Genomic DNA, 18,770 nt, shown 5'->3' on the forward strand with positions numbered 1-18,770 from the left:
GTTGAGCACCACTATTGGTGTGACAAATTCACACTCTCTGAACAAAACCCTTCCATTTCATTAGTTTGTTTTGTCTGTTCGTCTAGATAGTTCGGATGCTTTTGTCAATTTGCGCTTTTTAATTTCAATCTTTTAATTCCATCCCAAGAACAAATGAAAGTATAATGCGCAAATGGATGGTTATGGAAGCGCAGAAGATGGAGGTAATTTTGTGGAATTATTCCGAATACTGTATGAAAATTTTTTGATATTTTTTAATGATTTTATTATTTGAAAAATAATTGAAATTGTTGAATATTTGTTTATAATTCAATGGCAAATGAGATAAGTTTTAATCAGAGAATTGCAGGATAAATTATTCCTAAAACTAAGCAATTTATAAATAATTCTTATCAATTTATAATTGAATTAACAATATTCAAAGACAAAAATTTTTAAAATAATTTGTGTTATAATTAGTAAACTTGCATCGTTGTTCAATAGCATTTTTGATGATTTTCATTAATTTTACTTGATTAATGATTTAATGAAAATAAAAAAATCTTTCAATTACTCATATCAAAAAGATATAAGAAATGATATATTCATTGACTGTTACATCGAGATATTTGCCAATGTAACTTTTGACTTTTTCATTTCAAATTTAAATTTAATTTTTCATATGTTTACAATGGAATGAATGTATCATTTAATAAATGTATCAGTTTCAAATGTATTTTACCGCCATGCAAATTGCATAAATTATGATAAAAATTGATTAGCTATAAGATATTCTGTATTACAATAATTTATATTTGCTAAAATATTCGCTAATTGGTGAATGAATGCTTTCAGTATGAAATTTTAATTTATTCTATTAAATTGTCTTCTATTTTCATAAATTACTTTCCTCATTTTCTGTCATAATTCAGTTTTTTTTTTTTCTCATTAAATAAATGAATGAATAGTACTGCTATAAATATTAACAAATAATTCAGTTCCTTTTCATTTCTTTCCTTGTTTTTTCTTTTTCTCCCAATTTAATTCCTTTTAATTTTATTTTCTTACATCTTTTCTGTTATTTCCTTTCTCTGCCAACTTTTCAATATCATTCTTTTACACTAATCTGTCATACTTGTACTCCTTGATATCAAAAAAATAATATTATCATCATTATCGATATTATCATCACTACAATCTTTTCTATCTTAGATTACGCTTACCATTTGCGCTTCTGCTATTATCTCATTCATATACGATGCTTAATGATTTGTAAATTGATTGTGAGAAGAATTTTTAATAGAAAGAATTGTTAATAGAAGATCTGTATGACAAAAAATGTTAACAAATTCATTCTGTTTGGATTTTAAGATGAATTAAGTTGAAGCGCTAAGTGTCAAGAAGTTACAAATGCGCTCACAGGTCGATACATTCTTTAACTTTTCAATAATTGCCCTAAAACTTTGAACTTAATTTGATAGCACTAGATTCTAATCAGTTATTGATGAAAATACTTCAAAAATGGAACGAAAGATTTCAATATTTGCAGAATGGTTACGGCAATTAATCGGTAATTAGTATTGTTATTTTCCATGAACGATATGAAACGGAAATTTAATCTACTTTAATTTAAAGCAAACTTTTATTAATTATAAAGCTTTTTAAAGGCGAATAATTCAAGCAACAATGGATTATTGAACTTCTTTTTGGCACTTTTGGTTCTAACATTTTTGGCTTTAATACTACTTGGCCATGGATAGTATTGAAAGTTATGGTGTGATTATCGAATAGTGGTTCAAAATTTTAAATTATTTTGAAATGTTGGACATAGGGCATTGAATAAACCTGCTTACTTGAATTTTTGTTCCAAATTTCCACATAAGGCTAATAAACCACGAATTTACGATATAAGCTTACTGACTGTAACGATAGGCAATAAATTATGCTAATTAAACTATGTGATAAAAGTTATACAATCTTATCAAATCATTAAAATCACTATTTTCTTTTTCATTTTTTTAAATTCAAAAAAAAAACGATCGATGAAACTTTATGATTTTAAATATATTTTGAAGTTTAAATTTTGCTTTCAACTCTTTTAATCCTTGTAAATTTTGATTGTTAATAGCTTTTGATAAGTTTAAAATTTTTTAAAAAAACAATGACGATAACTTTTGTGTAAATATTATTCAAAAGGATGAATTAAAATATTTTTAAAATGATAACAAAAGCCATTTGCCAAAATATTTCCATTCCCATTTTCTGTATTCATTTTGTAAAAATGCAATATGTAATTTTTTTAAAAAAAAAAAAGAAAGAAAGAGAAAGATTGTGCTAAGTAAAAAGTTGTTGATAGTGAATGGTTTCATTCAATGATAAATGAAAATGGAAAGGAAATGATAAGCATTGAAAATTTTTAAGGTACAAAAATGATATTAAAATATGAGCATAATATTTGTCGTCATCTGAAGGATCGAAAAATATGATGGCATGTGGGTGTGTGAAGAAATGAGTCCAAGGGTGTTAGAAGTATCAGCGGCATCAACCTTTCATCTATTTGAATGCTTTAGATGGTAAAATGGTTTCGGTCTCGTTGCTTTTATAAAGCATTCAAATCAGAAGCAAAATTTTAGCACTATATTTATGTACGAAAGAGTTTCTCCTGTTCCTATCACTTAATGTTTGATTTTTTAAATGATCAAAAGATTATGCCGCACAATTCTCTTCCAGCTACTTCTATCATCAGCTTCCTTTTTTTTTTTTCATGCCATATGTCGCGGGATAATTTTCATTTCCTCATTTCATGATATGCTTCTTAAAAGCTTTTACATTTTATCGTTTTAATCATTTTAAAATAGGTTTATTCTTTAGTGATTTGAAAATGATAAAAGGATTTTGGTGTTATCATATTATTATGACTTACTATTATATGATAAGGATTCATTATGAAGGATAAATAATAAATGATAAGGGATATGCGGGATATGAATCGTTTGCTCTAACTTGCGCATTAATTCTGAATTCTTACGATATCGATCTTCTCCCCCGCCCATTTTAGTGACTGGTGGAGAGAGGAAGATGAGATAGGGGAAGAAATTGGCATAAACGTGGGATGAAAATATTCACATTTATTGTTACAAATATTTTTGCAGAGAAATTCGTCGTTTTCTCTCCCGCGGTAACAAAGAGAATTGGTCTGCTATCGAGAAGGCATCACTGTGAAACTTCACGATTATGGTATTTAAGAGAAGAGATTAAATTTTCAAAATTCCAGGATTTGTCCCATAAATTGCAGTATTTCAATTTCTCAGACAGGCTGCTATAATTTCCTAACAATTAAGGTTTGAAGTTATTTCCCAAAAACGTGTACTATGACGCAACATCTAAGTATATTTGTTTCTGCGTGTTTCGTGTTTATGTGGAAGTTTATGCATGTGACTGTTTATTTTTACGTTTTGCGTGTTTACGTATATGCAAGTGATGTGTATATGTATATATATTTTTACGTGTTTCATATTTACGTTGTGCATGCATATGAGTGTGTCTGTGCGTGTGTGTGTTTGTGTGTACCCGCTAGTGCATGATGACTGGTGTCTTGGAATGAATAACTAACTCTCTGCTTTGATTACTTGACATATCATCCGATGTCTTAACAGCACTATACAATATTTCATCTTTGCCGCCATTTATATACTGTTGTAACTTTTGCGTAAAGATATCAAAAAGCTTAGTGACAGGCAAATATACATATGCATGCGATTGTTTGCGGACATACAAAACACAACACATGACGACTCATCGATACATACTGCATAACCTCACAGATGCAAAATAAACGGTTCAAAAAAAAAAAACCCACAAAGTATGCCGACATGTTTTATAAACAGTAATTGTTAGTCATATCAGCCTTTACAATGTTTGTAATTGAGAAGCATAGCACATCAGTATGGTTATATGAGAATATCGGTGATTCTAGATCAAACCGGATCAAACCGGCTTGCATGTTGAGAATTTCAACGATTTACATATTTCTAACTTATAAATTTGTAGTATTTATTAGACACATTGGGTTATAAATTATTTAAAACTTTTTTGTTTCCTTACAATGAAAAACTGTAATATCATAGTGTCTGTATTAACTTTCTAGGTATAGTGGCGCAGTTAGCACGGTTTTGGATGTTACAAAATCGTTCGATTGCAGAAATTAGAATGCGTCCACTTCACGTACCATATCCATTCAATGGCTTTGTATCATTAACTGGAATCCAACAGCCAACTCCTCCGGTACCATCGGCACCAACAATCTTTCCTAATCATTATACAAGCGAACAGTGGAACCGTTATTACATGCATTTGTACCGACAAATGATGTTCGCGCAGATCTCGGCTGATGCGCAGGTTGGTTATTGTTATGATCTTTAATATCTTCGGTTAAACATCATTGGACGAGGCAGAAACAAGTTTAGACATTGTGCATTAGTTGGCAAAATCGAAATTGGTTACAACTAAGTATGAAAAATGATATTTGCAAGATTGTTCAACGTGAGGTCGTGTTTTAGTAACAACGATAACAGCATTATCAAGAAATCTTAGTAATCCTCAGATACTAAATGAGTTATTGATTTTAGTACTGATTACTTTAACAATGTACTCTCTAATTTATCATTAATCTTTTAGAGGCAACAAGTCATCCATTTTAACCAACAAATGGCAATGAAAGCAGTGACAGAAGACAAGAGCGGGAATACTTCAGTGGTATCATGCAATGATCATCCGAAGTTCGATTTCACTCAACTCGCTAAAAGTATCGAGAATGAAAGCAAGGTATGTTTAAGCTATGAAAATAGCTTCACAAAATGGCTATTGCCACCATTTGATTTCAAAAATTATGGATAGATTTTGGAAATTAAAATTTCGAAATAGTTGAGGGCTGTAGTTGAGTTAAGATTGAGTTAAAAATAAAGGAAGTGGATTTTCACTCTATGAGCGTGGATTTTTCCTTCCTTTTTCTTTTGAATCGAATTGTGGAAGTTTTAATGAATATGGGATGAGAGTGGGAAAAAGGAGAAATTTAATCAAGTTCAAATATTTTGCTTATTTTCAGGTACACTAATAGATAGTACTTTCATTTTGATTTTCTTAACTTCTATGTTTGCCTTTGGAAAAAAAAAGAACTGTAATTTTTCTACCAACATTTTGCTGTTTTGTTGTTTCAGTTTGTTTCACTTTTCTCCTGTTTTCATTAATTTTAGATGGCAAAAGCGATGAAAAGTAATGATAGATTAGCACAAAATTGTTTACCAAATACATCAACTGCATCCACCATTCCCACAAATGATTTCAATAAGCCTTGGTTTGTTTCGAATTCAAATTCATTTATCTTCGAAGTAATTAAGCTTAGGTGCATGGATTAAGAATATTCGACTTATATGAACTTTAACAAATACAAATGAAATATATTAGGACAAAGCCAATTTAACTGAAGTATTTCTTCCCTTTCCGGTTTTTCAGGTTTTTATTGCCAAAACGTAATGTTGGTAGAGGAGCTCGTCCAAAGAAAGAATTTATTTGTAAATTTTGCAATCGACATTTCACCAAATCATATAATTTATTAATACATGAACGTACGCATACCGATGAGCGACCATACAACTGTGATATTTGTGGCAAAGCCTTCCGTAGACAGGATCATCTGCGAGACCATAGGTTTTAATTTCCTACTTTTTTTTTTCGCTCAAAATTATCATCTTTTCATTTCTCAGTCTATAAAGGCAAGTTAGCAAAATAGGTATACCAATAAACATGGTGCCCATTATTAAGTTCAAATGTGTCGTGTATGAGAAATCTTAGTTGTTGTATTCACGTCCTGCAATCTGTAGTTCCTATGCTGCTGAATAATCAGCGATCAGCAAAGTTCTTGCATATTTGCTTACTCATGGCTACTTCTATACGACCTATTAAGGTGAGATACGTTAACAAATCCGTAAAAGGTAGGTTATGCATAAAAATGCTTGCATTATTCAACATTTATTAACCACCTTTTTTGTACTTCAAATCGTATCTTACCTTCTTTCTGTTCAGATTTATCCATTCGAAAGATAAACCATTCAAGTGTGACATATGTCAGAAAGGATTCTGCCAATCGCGAACACTTCAGGTTCATCGAATTTCACATAACAATTCATTAGATGTGGAACACAGAAGACCACGAAAAATTCAAAATAACATTATCATCCATCCATTAGATAATGTTCAGGTAAGATACAATCTGGTCACTTTGTTCAAGTACTTTCTCTACACTTCAAAAGAAGTAAGTATGATTCAGTGGTTAAAAATATTGTTCATCTTCTTTCAGTTTTTGCTTCAATCATAAAATCTAGAAAAATCGAGGTCAATTGAGTTTAGCCCTTCGCGGGATTGTTTTTAGTGAGGAATATAGTTTCTTGGCCGACATTACAATTAATTTGTTATCGTATGTAGTTTCATATCAGACTCGAATTGTTAATATCCAATTCTTTTCTATTGATGCAACAAACTGATACCTACCTTGGCTTGCTTAGTCATATATTTGCTTCAAGATTTTGAGTCCTTATTTCTGGGAAGATAGCTTACGCCTTCGTTCTTTACTTCATCATAAATATTTCAATGTCATTCCCTGCAGTGGAATATTTTTTCAGGATGAACGAAGTGATATTGTCAGGAAGAGTATGGTTTTTATTAATGGTGGTACAAAGTCACCAGTACTAGGAAACAATTCTACCATCAGCTTATCATCATGATTACTTTATAAATACCTGAAATATTTGTAAAATAAAAACAGTTCATCTCTTTTGAGAAAACAATTCATCATTGCTGATCTTCGATTTACCAAATTTGTGATAGTATTCCAATGAATTTTCTAGAATAAAGTTACTTGAGATTTATACCATATGTTCCGATGTCTAAGGGGCGTGTACGTATGTTTATATAGGGATTCATCCGTTGATTGTATCTAAATTTATTGACTTCCACAACATAAGCTTAGCGAAATGGAATCTGAGCTATAGTAAGATAACTTATCTACTTTAATTCATACGTGTACACTTCGTAGTCTCTCTTATTGTTATGTTAACTGAATGTATATTTTGCCTGTATGCTTCGGGCTTGAAATTTTACGATAGTTTAATCTTTAGTCTAGCTTGATGAGTTATTTTCAAAGTAGACAGGTAAAGGAGAACAAATATCAAAGAAACAAAACGATGAGATGGAAAGAAAGGACTGAGATTACTACCGATATTAAAAACCTTTATTTAAATCGTCCTACATGTTTTGGAATATGTTTTCGAAGTTTGAATATTAAAATCAGAAAGAATTTGAACGTTAACAAATTTGTTCTCTCTACCGCTCTTGTAACTTTTACTCATATTTCGTCGTTTACCTTTTATTATTTCATACTGTTTCTATTTTATTTCGATAATACAAGTACTAATACCAGCATTTACATATGAAATCTTACCTTATGTCAGATCTGTGTAATTAGACTTATCACTTCTGAAGCATTATGATGAACAAGAAAGGTCATGATGATCATCAATCATCGTATTAGAAATATGACAAAGACCAGGCAAAAATTTTCAACTGTCATTACCGGTACAGACACTGAGTTGGTAAACGTTTGTCATCAGGATCGATGGTCGACTTTCTCACCGCATTATTTTATCGTCCAAATTTAAATATTTATAAGATCTTCCGGAAAATTTTTGCCGGCAAAATGGCCTAAACATTTAGTGTTATTTCTATATTCGTATTTCAAACGTTGCATTCGAACAGTGAAATCGGAAATAAATTTAAATGCATAACTATTTTTCAAATGAAACAAAAATGTCACTCATTAAAGATACTGAATGATTGCTGTTTGCTTTTGAGATAAATAGATACCACTTACTATCAACTATTCTAATTTGGCGTTAAGGTAATTAATACTCGAACTTCGTTTATTTGACAGTGATACATGAGGATGGATGTTACATCTCTAAACAACTATGAGGAGTTCCAGATGAATTGCTTACGATGACCAATGATACTGCTGTGACCGGTAAAGATTAATTCAAATTTTTTCACAGTTCCGTTCACAATTTGTTTGGAAACTATTCCCCCCAGCTAAAATGAACAACCACTTAATTCTACCTCGTCTCTACACCACTGATCGGAATATACGTCCGGGTTTCCGTATTCGGGAATGGAAGGGATACGTGGTGTTTTACGGTTGCTGTTGGCCGATGTTCGACATCCCCTTTTTGAGTGTTAGAATTGGCGAGAAGTCGGGAGATGAGCGAAGTTGGGCTGGGGTGCGTCTCCCGGAGTACGTCTTTATTAGTGTTAGTTGAACTATTATTCAGCGGCAGTAGAATTACTTATATCAATGAACGACAATGGAACCGGCAGGATCACTGGGAGCAAAACTTTCGATGGAGTTGTCAAAACTGGATGAGGAACTAGAAAGAATCGAAGGGGATATAAGTTCGCTGAGGAAACGGAAACGCGCATTATTGGAAAGAAAAGCACAGGTTATTTTTACTGTATACAAATAAATTGGCGCACATTCAAGCTAAAATAACCGCATAAAACATTGTTCATCTCTGGTGTGTTCAGTGGAACCAGTATCGTGAATGTTCATTAGTGATCATCAAGAGTTATAATAGCAACCTTTGCTATTTAAATTCTCTGCAGTAAACGTATTTTTGATTCAGCATAACTTTTACAGATCGAAAAGCGTATAGTTGAGCGAAATGTGGAGAATGAAAGTTCATTTAGAATTTGGGATTCAGACGATTTTCAGTGGATGAAGGAGTGTCTCCATGTGTTACATAATGTTTTTAAACTGAGTGATTTCCGTCCTCTACAAAGGTTTCTTCTCATGTTTTCTGCGTGTAGTAGGGAATTTGTTCGGCGTAGTTGCTCTAGGAAACCTGCTAGATCTACGGTAAAAGTTTGCATTTTGGAGTCTAAGAGAATAGCACAATTAGTTAATCATTTTGCGTGTTTTTAGGGCTGTTATCAATGCGGTATTGTCGAAGGAGGATTGTTTGGTAGTGATGAGCACTGGAAGCGGGAAAAGTCTTTGTTATCAGTTACCTGCTGTTATTATGAAAGGTCTACTACCCAGAGTTTTTGATTTAAATTACGTCCAAACGATGCAGTTTATCAAGCAATATTGGAGTCTTTATACTTTTTTTTGGTATTTATAGGTATCGTATTGGTTGTGTCACCTTTGATAGCTCTCATTGAAGATCAGTTGCATCAGTTAAGAAAATTAGGAATTGATGCAGCAACACTTAACCAATCCACCGCGAAAGAGGAGGTAATTTATTTTGTTAAATTTGTGAAAGGAAAGTTTTATTTATGCCTGACCAGAAAATATATTTAACTCACTTGGTCCCATGATGAATATTTTGAGATTTAAAATGATTTTCTTTTTCAATTATAGGGTTAAAGATCGAATTTTATAATACCGTTTGCCAACAGCGTACCACACCGCGAATATGCGACAATGAGAAAAATGTTTTGAAATATTTGTGGAATTTTAAAATTGTCCATATTATTTATTTCCTTCTAGAAAGAAATGTTGTAGGAATGTTCTAATCATGCATGAGAAAAGAAATTTTCAATTTGTGATGGTGAAACTAGCTATTTAACATTCGAGTCTTGGTAGGCCTTCAGAAAGATTAAATACTGATTTTCCTGTAAGGAAAGATTGATATTTAACTGTTGAAAGCACAACGTTCCATTGTTTTATATTTTATAGCTTGTAACTTTTTTAACATCTTAAATGATTCGTGATGCGCTACATCATTGAGTTGACCATAAAGCTCGGGATTTTCGAGAATCGTTGGAGAGATTTTTTGAAAATTCATCATAGTACATCTGCTGACAGTTACGAGCGATGTAGGTACAAATTGTCTTTGGCCTAACATTACATATTCTAAAAGGACACTCATAATGCTGACTTTTTAGCCGTTTATTTCAATTTACACTTTCATTAGATGCCAATATTAAAAGATGGGGAGAAACTAAAGGAAAATTTTAGATTTTAAAGCGAGAGAAATGTAGCAAAGGATTTTATTTTACCCTTGAAAAATAGGCTCATGAAGCAAGAGGTAGAGGGTGAGACAACAAGCTACAATTTGTTGCACATGTAAACTAAGCTCAGCTATTTTATCCGCTCCTAAGCATCCTTTGATTGAATTTGTTATTTAGGATCTACCGCCTTTATAAAGACGAACAGTTCATTTTCAAATTGTCATAGTAGTTGTAATTTAAAAATACATGATATATTTATAGATAAGTCGAGTGCAAACAGCACTTACTGATTCAAAAGCTCCACTACGTTTGCTTTATGTTACCCCGGAAAAATTGGCAAAAAGTAAGCGGATTATGAATCGCTTGGAAAAATGTAATGAAATGAAACGATTAAAGGTTAGTCTTGAACGAAGTTAATTTAGTTCTCTTTTTTAAGTTCTGTTCAATTTTTTGCTTGCTGATTGTTTAATTTTTTACTTGCTGAAACGAAGTAGCTCTTTTGTTCTGTTCGTCCTACGTATTTCATGTCCTGGCTTCTCAGCGGTAGAAAGGTTAATCTCGGCTCTACTTATTTGTGAAGATTTGAATTAATAAATCAAGTATTACTATGGACAGAATCGGCTTACTTTCTGTGGGAATTTTTTTATGTCTCTGACTAATAGTGTTTCGATACAATGTGTCTTTAGAACAAGGAATGGTTGTGATATCAGAGAAATTTATTTATTTAATTTCAAAATTTTAAAGCTACTTCCTCTATAGATTTCAGTTGATTGCAGTTGATGAAGTACACTGCTGCTCTCAATGGGGACATGATTTTCGGCCAGATTTTAAATTCCTTAATAGTTTTAAAGCGTCAGTTTCAAGCTGTGCCATTGATTGGACTGACTGCTACAGCTACTGCTGATGTTATTGATGATGTGAAAAACATGCTGGGGATTCCAGGTTTTTCCTTTTTTTTTTTTAAATTGAATTTATAAGTATATTTTGAATGAATTATTATGGTTTTCTATATCATTATGATTTATGAAGGGTCCAGCAAGTATTTTAAATGGACTTGATTTTTCGGATATTTTTAACTCTCTGCATTGTTCTCTATTTTAACTAGAAGTTTCTTTTTAACTTATTTCATAATATCTGTAAAGAAAGTTTCTGTTTTCGTTTTTCAAATGTTATATCTTCATTTTTGTCTTGTTAACTGAATCTATTTGTAGCAGCTGTGGTATTCCGTGCTGGTTTCAATCGGCCAAATTTGCATTACAGTGTGTGTCAGAAGCCATCGTCAGATGTTGAATTCGTGGATATTTTGGTGGAGCTTATTAAAACCCGATTTGCGGAACTCAGTGGAATTATTTATTGTTTTTCGCGTAAAGAATGTGAGGAACTTACAAAATCATTGCGGTAATCCCTTATACTTTGCTTCCTGTTCAGCGCCTGGTAGTTAGGAGTATACTTCTTTTATGCCGAACAGTCTTTCATCCATAATTTTACTATAAAACCGGAAAATACGGGAGATTTTTGAAATGTGTATAAAAAAACTCATAGTGGGAATGACACATAAAGTACTTTCTGCTAGTCCTGTTGCTGTAAGTACTTTATGCGTCATTTGTCTCCCATGCAGTCAACTTTTTTCATAATCTCCTATTCATTTGGACAAGCAGTACTTTGTCGATCTAATATGCTATCTCTCACATATTGTTTGATATTCATACCTATTTGTTATTCATACTGATTTGTTTACAGTGCAAAAGGTGTAAAAGCGTCACACTATCATGCTTTTCTGGATGCTGATAAAAGGAACATTACTCATGAAAAATGGCTGAATGGAGGGATTAATGTTATTGTAGCGACAATAGCTTTTGGTTTGTCGTTTTATTTCTTTGTCTAATAGTCGTTTTATTTCTTTGTCTAATAGTTTCTTTGTCTAATACTCTTCTGAGTATATTTCTTTGGATTAAAAAAATTATTTTCAGGTATGGGAATTGATAAGCCTGATGTTCGTTATGTTATACATCATTCTTTACCTAAATCGTTAGAGAATTACTACCAGGTATTTATTTACGACTGTAAAGATAATTGGATTAGTTAAGCAAAAGCAAGCTTTTCTTCATTCATTTCCAGCATCTTTCATTCTTAAGTTTCTAATTTAATTGGTAGTGATGTGACTACATTGTTTAATAATAATATATTTTATGGTGCTGTTAAGTCTTACTAAATATTGCATTATGCTCGACTTAAGCCCTAAGTGGTTTTGCTCATTAAACTGTTTAAGCTAACTTTCCAGTTAAATAATCAAGTAAGGATAGTGTATTTTCCTACGTAATGGATTTGTTTTTCTTTTTCACAGGTAAAGGTCACTGCTTACAATATAGATTCTGCAGAGGAAAAGCAGTAAAATTTTTACTTTATTTTCATGCATCCGTGTTTTTCGGTTTTAGGTGAGTTGTGAGTTCTATAATTTGTCTGTTTCCGAATCTGTGGATTTTAATTTTTTCTTAAGGAAAGTGGGCGTGTTGGACGAGATGGTAATAAAGCTTATTGTATCTTGTTTTATCGTTTAAATGATCTCTTTCGGCAAAGTACAATGGTTTGTACGGAAAAGACTGGTGTGCGGAATTTATATTCAGTATTGTCTTACTGTATTCAGGTATGATTTATTTTGTTCAGTTTATTCAATTGAAGGTTTTGTTCTAGTTTACAGTGTATCGGAATGAACTAAATTTTCTAAATTTTGCGCTACGTTTCATTTTTTATGTCGGATTTGGTTTTAGCTGTCCATCTTCTTAGATCTTGCAGATGTAGAAGACAAGGGACAGTTCGAATAACTAAGTTGAAAACTGTGAGAAAATCGGACAGGAGATGTTCATTATGAAGGAGATTTTCTTTAGTTTTTAAATCATTATAAAGTCATTATGAAGGAGAAATTATTATGAAGGAGATTTTCTTTAAATCATTATGAAGGAGATTTTCTTTAGTTTTTTTCCAGAAGATTCTCCATCACCTAATTCAAATCTCAGTAATAGTTTTGAAAATAAAAAGGACTGTTAGTTCTTTCATTTAGAAGCATTAATGGGAAAATTAGACAAGTCATTTGTTACCTGAGGTATTAATTTTCTGCTTATTAAGTTTTGTGAAGTATTGATTTTCTGCTTATTAAATTTTTTTGTTCTTGAAAACAATTCCATGATCTGCATTTTTATTTATTTTTTTTTTAAGACATCTCAGTGTCGACGGTCGGTTATAGCCGAGCATTTCAATGTGGAGTGGAATTCATCACTATGTTCCAAAATGTGTGATATATGTTCTCAAACTAATGATTTTGAATGTGTGGATGTGACTGATTATTGGCGACTGATGTTAGAGGTGTTGAAAAATGTATGCTTACGTATAGTAAATTCAAATGTTTATGTTCTAATTTAGGTGAATCAAAGATGAGATTCTTCTGCTTATGAATTAGAAATAATTCTGATCATTTTTAGTTGCTTCATTTTCTTTTTCAGTGTTATTTTTCAAATTTAATTTTTTTTACTATCAAGGTTCAAAAAACTGATAACAATCGTGTAACGGGCATGAAGCTGGTAGAGTTAACTTGGAAGAAAGTCAACTCCGTAAGTCGAGAACTGATCGAACTTTTGGTTGCAAAGTTTATCCTCGATGGATATCTGAAAAGTACGTTCCGTTCAGGAATAACATTTTATACATTTTTTTGAAGTGAAAATTTACATCCAGAAATTAGCATCTTTTAAATATTAAAGAACTTACAAATAATTTTATTATGGGATGAACTGTTCTATAGCAAATGTAAAGAGAAGTAGAAACACGAATGTTCAAGAAATCTGAGCAAGTTTAGTTAATCAGCACCTTCCTTTACAGTCAGTCAGTATCTTCCTTTACAAATATAGCTTGACTTCTGGACAAATCCAAAATATGGAGAATTCCTTTGCTGAAGAAATAAATTGGAAGTGACTTCATGAATATTAGGACGAAGTATGAATAGTGCTAACAATTTCGACCTTATTTTTGAAAAGCTTTGTTCTCAATGTTAAATAAGTTGTAGAAATGATGTATGCAGAAAAGAATAGCTAGATTAGTTGTATGACATTTAATTAAAGATAAGCGCTGGATGAGTTACTTAGTGATACTCACGATGTATTGGATGCTAATGAAAAAGGAAAACCTATTTACAAAGGAGTTAAATAGACCTATGAAACTAAAAAAAAAAAGAGTTACTTCAAATAAGATTGGCACGAGCAATGTTTTTTTTTCTTTCATTGAAATATTTATTAGATCAAATTTTGGGGTTATCGGTTTTAAGGAAGATTTCCACTTCACACCATATTCAATCATCAGTTACGTTGTACCAGGCGAAAAGAGCATAGTAGTGGAGAATAAATCGGATTATCGAATTACCGTCTCCATTCCATCAAAACTGATTTGCACCAATCGAAAAACAATAGCATTTTCACGCAAGAGGCCACTGCTTATTGATGATGATGGTGATGATGAAGATGATGTCATTATGCTTAAGTAAATGCTTTTTACTTGGGAGCGTGCATTTATTATTTCGTTTGAAAGTTTCCTTTCTATTTGTACAGGAATAAGTTGGACGTATCGGGAATGCTATCATTTTATTCATCGGGATAAAATCTTTACAACCATTCTATTTGTGAATAAATGGATTTGTTCCATCACAGATTTTGCCAATTTTTTTAAAGGGTAAATGAATCCATGCAATATCATTGTATGCTTTGAAACCCTTCCTTAAAGCAATAAAGTTACTAAAATGGACAACTGAAATTGGAAGTGGAGGAGAAAGAAAGGTTTGAGTTGCAGTTTAGGTTAACGGAAGTTTGAGCTATGTCCCCTTGATTCATTGACTAAATAAATAGCTGAACAACTCTGCTGGTAGGTAAAGTGGGAGAAAATTTGCTGCTTAATTCAATGTTAGCAAACTCACAAGAAGGAGAAGTGGTGGAGGCAGTTCTCAGAATTATTTCGTTGGTAATTTAATGAGTCCCTTCTTTTTTATTGAAAAATTCGCTAAAATAATCGATTGGAGCGGGAGTTCGGTATTTGAAGATCCGTTGGGATAGGATGAAAGAGTTTAGATGTCCAGGAAGTATCGGGAACTAGATGAAGTGACATCAGTACAGTTTTCCCAGACTATGGTGTTGGCAAATTTTCCAATCAGTCAGTTCTATAATTTTGCAAAAGAAAAAAAAAGTGGTAAGCGTTTTTGCAGTTGAAGACTTCGAAGATACAGTGTCAACATGAGGTACACGCATGCCATCGTTGTTCGTATCCCAAGTAAGGTAAAAATGGAGAAAAAAATAAAAACTGATCTGGCATTAGCTGAGAAGCAACGGGAAGAACTTTGCGAAATACTTAGAGAAGTTCGTATTTTATATTCTGCCCTCACTTTATAAAGTTTTTAGTTCTGATTTAGTAGTTTGGTTTTTATTTAATATGATATTTTACTGAGTGTTCTAGTATAGATTACTTTGGTAATGTTCATACGAATTTCCAATTTCCGAGAAATTTTCTAGGCTGGTATTGATATCATTGAACTTTCATCTGAAGAGCGTTGTGTACAACAAAGTTTGTTTGCCGGCGATGCCGCCATTTGTATCAATGGTACTGCCTTGATCACTCGTCCAAGGAAAAGTGGAAGTCGTTTACTTGAGGTTTGCAATTTTTCTTTTTTCTGTAGGTATCAATGGGATATTTTTTCCATTACTCGTATGAATCATTCTTGCATGTATTTCTGTGTGAAATATGTGACTTTATAAGGAACGAAGTTAGTTATGTGATTAAAAAAATAATGATGGGAATGAGGAAAAAGATCAATCTTAATGACACACCATTGAAAGAGAATGTAATTTGATATGTACAAGCTTTATTGACGAATTAATTGTTTGCAGATCAGCAACTTGCTTAATCAACTTGCCTGGCAGGTTGTAGAAACACCACAAGCTTCTGAACATAATAGAGAAATTGTGCTTGAGGGCAGCGATGTGCTATACACTGGTAAAGAGGTGTTTGTTGGTATACGAAAGAATGGTACTAACATGGAAGGAGCATTGGTAATTTTACCTAAATCCCTAATATATTTTTATTATTTTAAGAATAACTACATTATTTTATACGATGAATGTCGCTTATAGACTTCATTTATGAGGAAAACTTTTGGGCAACCATTGCTTGCTTTTAGGTTGTTGCACGAACATTTTCTGACTTAGCTGTAATACCAATTACACTTCCCGGAAGTCATTCTTTAAGGCATCACATTTCACTTATTTCGGCCGATGTCCTTGCAGTAGGCAGTTCCAAAGAAGCGAAACAAGTTATACAAGTATCTCTTCATCAAATTGTTTTATTATTCAAGTCTTGCGAAGAGTGATTTAATGTTGGATTGCTATTATTCAGTTCAACAGCTCAAATATACTATCATTTTTACTTCATTAGTTTTTTACTTCATTAGTATCATTTTTACTTCATTAGTATCATTTTTACTTCATTAGTTTTACTTCATTAGGCCAGCATCATACATCTCATCCTTTAAAAAAAGGAAATTAGAACTTTTGTTTCCAAATTCATTTTTAGCGGATGGAGCGCGAGGCAACTTTTCGATACAAAACTCTTACAGTGAAGCATGATGAAGCTGTGAATTGTTTAAATGTCAATGATTACGTTATTTATCGACAAGACACTCCAGAAACGGTATGTTTTATAATTTCTGTTACCAGTCGTATCACACATTTTTATTGATAAATATTGAATTGAAAAGTTACATCATACATTTCGATAAATTCTCAATTGAAAGGCAGGGAAAAAAATGTGGAAAATCAGTGATTTTAATTCTTTAGATAAAATTTTTTGATACTACATGACTATATTTTTTGTCGCATATCCTTCTTGCATTTTCCGGCACCTAAATTTGAAAAACAATTTGTGAAATCGAAGATTTTGAGGGTTGTAAAGAAGGCTTTTGACCTTTCAGATTTCCACCATTTTAAATCTCAGCCAGTACCAACTTAAAGCCTCCGACCATCACTGCTACTTAATCGATATGTTGTGTATACATACAATTCATATACTTCTTTTTACTCATTTTTGAGAAATATTTCCAGAAATTTCAAATTCTTCATGAACCGATCCACATGGCTGGAATAACGGCAGGTGAACTGGCAAAAATTGGCAGTCCTATTTCACGTTTTGTTCTACTCACTATGAAAATGAAAACATTGAAATCTCTTTGGTGACTATTTTCTAGTTTGATTGATGTCTTCGTAGGACCAGAGGTACCTTGTCTTTTAAGGTATAATCTGGTACTTTATGTAAATTTCATTACCCTTATATTAACTCTTCACTCTACGTTGTATATACTTGCATTGCAGAGGTCCAGATGACTTTTCTTAGGATTATAGGTATTTCGTTCAATGTGTTTCATTATTGAACAAGAGCTACGCAGCTTTTTGACATTCTTCTAAGGATGTTCTCTTGTGTTTTTTTCTTCACGCTTACTGTTGAATTACGTTCCACATCCAACAAGATACTAAGACCTCTGGCTTTTAATTGTACCTAACTTTTTCACTAAGATGTATGGTTCCCCACTTACTTTTGAATCACATGTGTGTTCGCTGCTCCGCTGCCAAAACTCGCAACTTTTTCGCCATTGTGTATGAATACTTCTCTTGTATCACAGCTGTATGCCTTTCCATTCACTACATATTCCCTTTAAATTGTGGAATGTGTAGCGTTTGGGAAGATATAGGGGATGTCCGTATCCTCTTCATGAAAAAACGATTGATATTTTTGTCAGTAACAGATGTTACATTTCCCAATTCTCATATAGAAACCATCATTTTCCTGATATGAGTAAGACTTGTTAAACGAAGTTCCTTTTTCGCCTAAATAAATTACTCATTTCTTGGGAGATGTAAGATGCAGGAGAAAAAAACTGCAAGCAAAAAGGACTTTAAATAAAAAATTTGACAGTCACCAAAAACAGTACAGCAAATTATAATCATGCACAGGTCAATAGGAAATATTGGGAAGAAGCGCGACGAGCTAACAAAATGGTAATACAAAGTAATAACACGGCTTAGTAAAAACTACACCTACAATTTTTTCAAATACCTAGAAAAATAATTCCAGAAAAAATTACAGATACCTATGGATTTGGAACGTAGAGAACGATTCACCAAGAAATCCTAGATACTAGAAATTCTAAATTCTAGTGCCGAAGCCTTTTTATTAGTTTGCTTTTGTGTGGAAGAACATTAGTCAGTAAGCATTAAAAAAACTTTCTGGAAGTTCTCGTAGAGCCTAAACACATTCAGGCTCATAGAGCCTAAACACAATTTTAAATACTCCAAAAGATAGTCGTATATTTACCTCAATTGCTAGAGTGAGGGGACACAATTTAGAACAAGGCGAAAAAGCATTTCAGAGAAGTATGCAGCCCTTTTTGAGTTGAAAGTGTGTAATTCAACATCGAAATAGAACTTCTCTAGTTCGTAGCTATAAGTAAAGTAAAAAATCCAGGAAACATTATGATTTGGAAAACTGACATGTTAAAGAAGAAGACCCAGCTGGGTGAGAAACAGCCCAGAGAAGGATATGTAAAAAGTGGGAAATCATCCTACTATTGCCACAATAAATAGGAGGAAAGGATTGCACAAAGTACTTGGAAGTTTCAAATTAGAAAACAATCTACCGTATCATCCATCATT

The 18,770-nt window shown here is 32.4% G+C and overlaps 3 protein-coding genes across 3 annotated transcripts; all 3 read left to right on the plus strand.

The window, feature by feature from the left end:
* Positions 1 to 4,155: 4,155 nt before the first annotated feature.
* On the plus strand, positions 4,156 to 6,758 carry LOAG_00579 (zinc finger protein; the record flags this gene model as incomplete). Its single annotated transcript, XM_003136119.2, has 6 exons — positions 4,156 to 4,377; positions 4,657 to 4,803; positions 5,232 to 5,332; positions 5,491 to 5,685; positions 6,061 to 6,235; positions 6,657 to 6,758. The coding sequence occupies 6 exons, from the start codon at positions 4,156 to 4,158 to the stop codon at positions 6,756 to 6,758; spliced, it is 942 nt and encodes a 313-aa protein (XP_003136167.2).
* Positions 6,759 to 8,235: 1,477 nt separating this feature from the next.
* Positions 8,236 to 14,695, plus strand: LOAG_16808 (ATP-dependent DNA helicase). The gene is made up of 13 exons (XM_020449467.1): positions 8,236 to 8,525; positions 8,723 to 8,865; positions 9,008 to 9,111; positions 9,207 to 9,319; positions 10,300 to 10,434; positions 10,815 to 10,980; positions 11,250 to 11,436; positions 11,779 to 11,897; positions 12,009 to 12,085; positions 12,536 to 12,682; positions 13,252 to 13,410; positions 13,572 to 13,704; positions 14,351 to 14,695. The coding sequence occupies exons 1-13, from the start codon at positions 8,391 to 8,393 to the stop codon at positions 14,425 to 14,427; spliced, it is 1,695 nt and encodes a 564-aa protein (XP_020306985.1). The 5' UTR covers positions 8,236 to 8,390; the 3' UTR covers positions 14,428 to 14,695.
* LOAG_16809 (hypothetical protein) lies at positions 14,539 to 17,323 on the plus strand. The gene is made up of 7 exons (XM_020449468.1): positions 14,539 to 14,562; positions 15,278 to 15,428; positions 15,582 to 15,719; positions 15,957 to 16,118; positions 16,247 to 16,387; positions 16,639 to 16,755; positions 17,166 to 17,323. The coding sequence occupies exons 2-7, from the start codon at positions 15,306 to 15,308 to the stop codon at positions 17,295 to 17,297; spliced, it is 813 nt and encodes a 270-aa protein (XP_020306986.1). The 5' UTR covers positions 14,539 to 14,562; positions 15,278 to 15,305; the 3' UTR covers positions 17,298 to 17,323.
* The last annotated feature ends 1,447 nt before the right edge of the window (positions 17,324 to 18,770 follow it).

This window comes from Loa loa (genome assembly GCF_000183805.2).
Source record: "Loa loa unplaced genomic scaffold supercont3.21, whole genome shotgun sequence".
Taxonomy (NCBI): domain Eukaryota; kingdom Metazoa; phylum Nematoda; class Chromadorea; order Rhabditida; family Onchocercidae; genus Loa; species Loa loa.

Bases quoted from the DNA above. Each gene is read 5' to 3' on its own strand.
- LOAG_16808 (XM_020449467.1), top strand. From the start codon at position 8,391: ATGGAACCGGCAGGATCACTGGGAGCAAAACTTTCGATGGAGTTGTCA. The intron at 8,866-9,007 runs GTTTCTTCTCAT...GCGTGTTTTTAG, and splicing joins GATTTCCGTCCTCTACAAAG to GGCTGTTATCAATGCGGTAT. The intron at 10,981-11,249 runs GTTTTTCCTTTT...ATCTATTTGTAG, and splicing joins AAACATGCTGGGGATTCCAG to CAGCTGTGGTATTCCGTGCT.
- LOAG_16809 (XM_020449468.1), top strand. From the start codon at position 15,306: ATGAGGTACACGCATGCCATCGTTGTTCGTATCCCAAGTAAGGTAAAA. The intron at 16,388-16,638 runs GTATCTCTTCAT...ATTCATTTTTAG, and splicing joins AAGCGAAACAAGTTATACAA to CGGATGGAGCGCGAGGCAAC. The intron at 16,756-17,165 runs GTATGTTTTATA...AAATATTTCCAG, and splicing joins GACAAGACACTCCAGAAACG to AAATTTCAAATTCTTCATGA.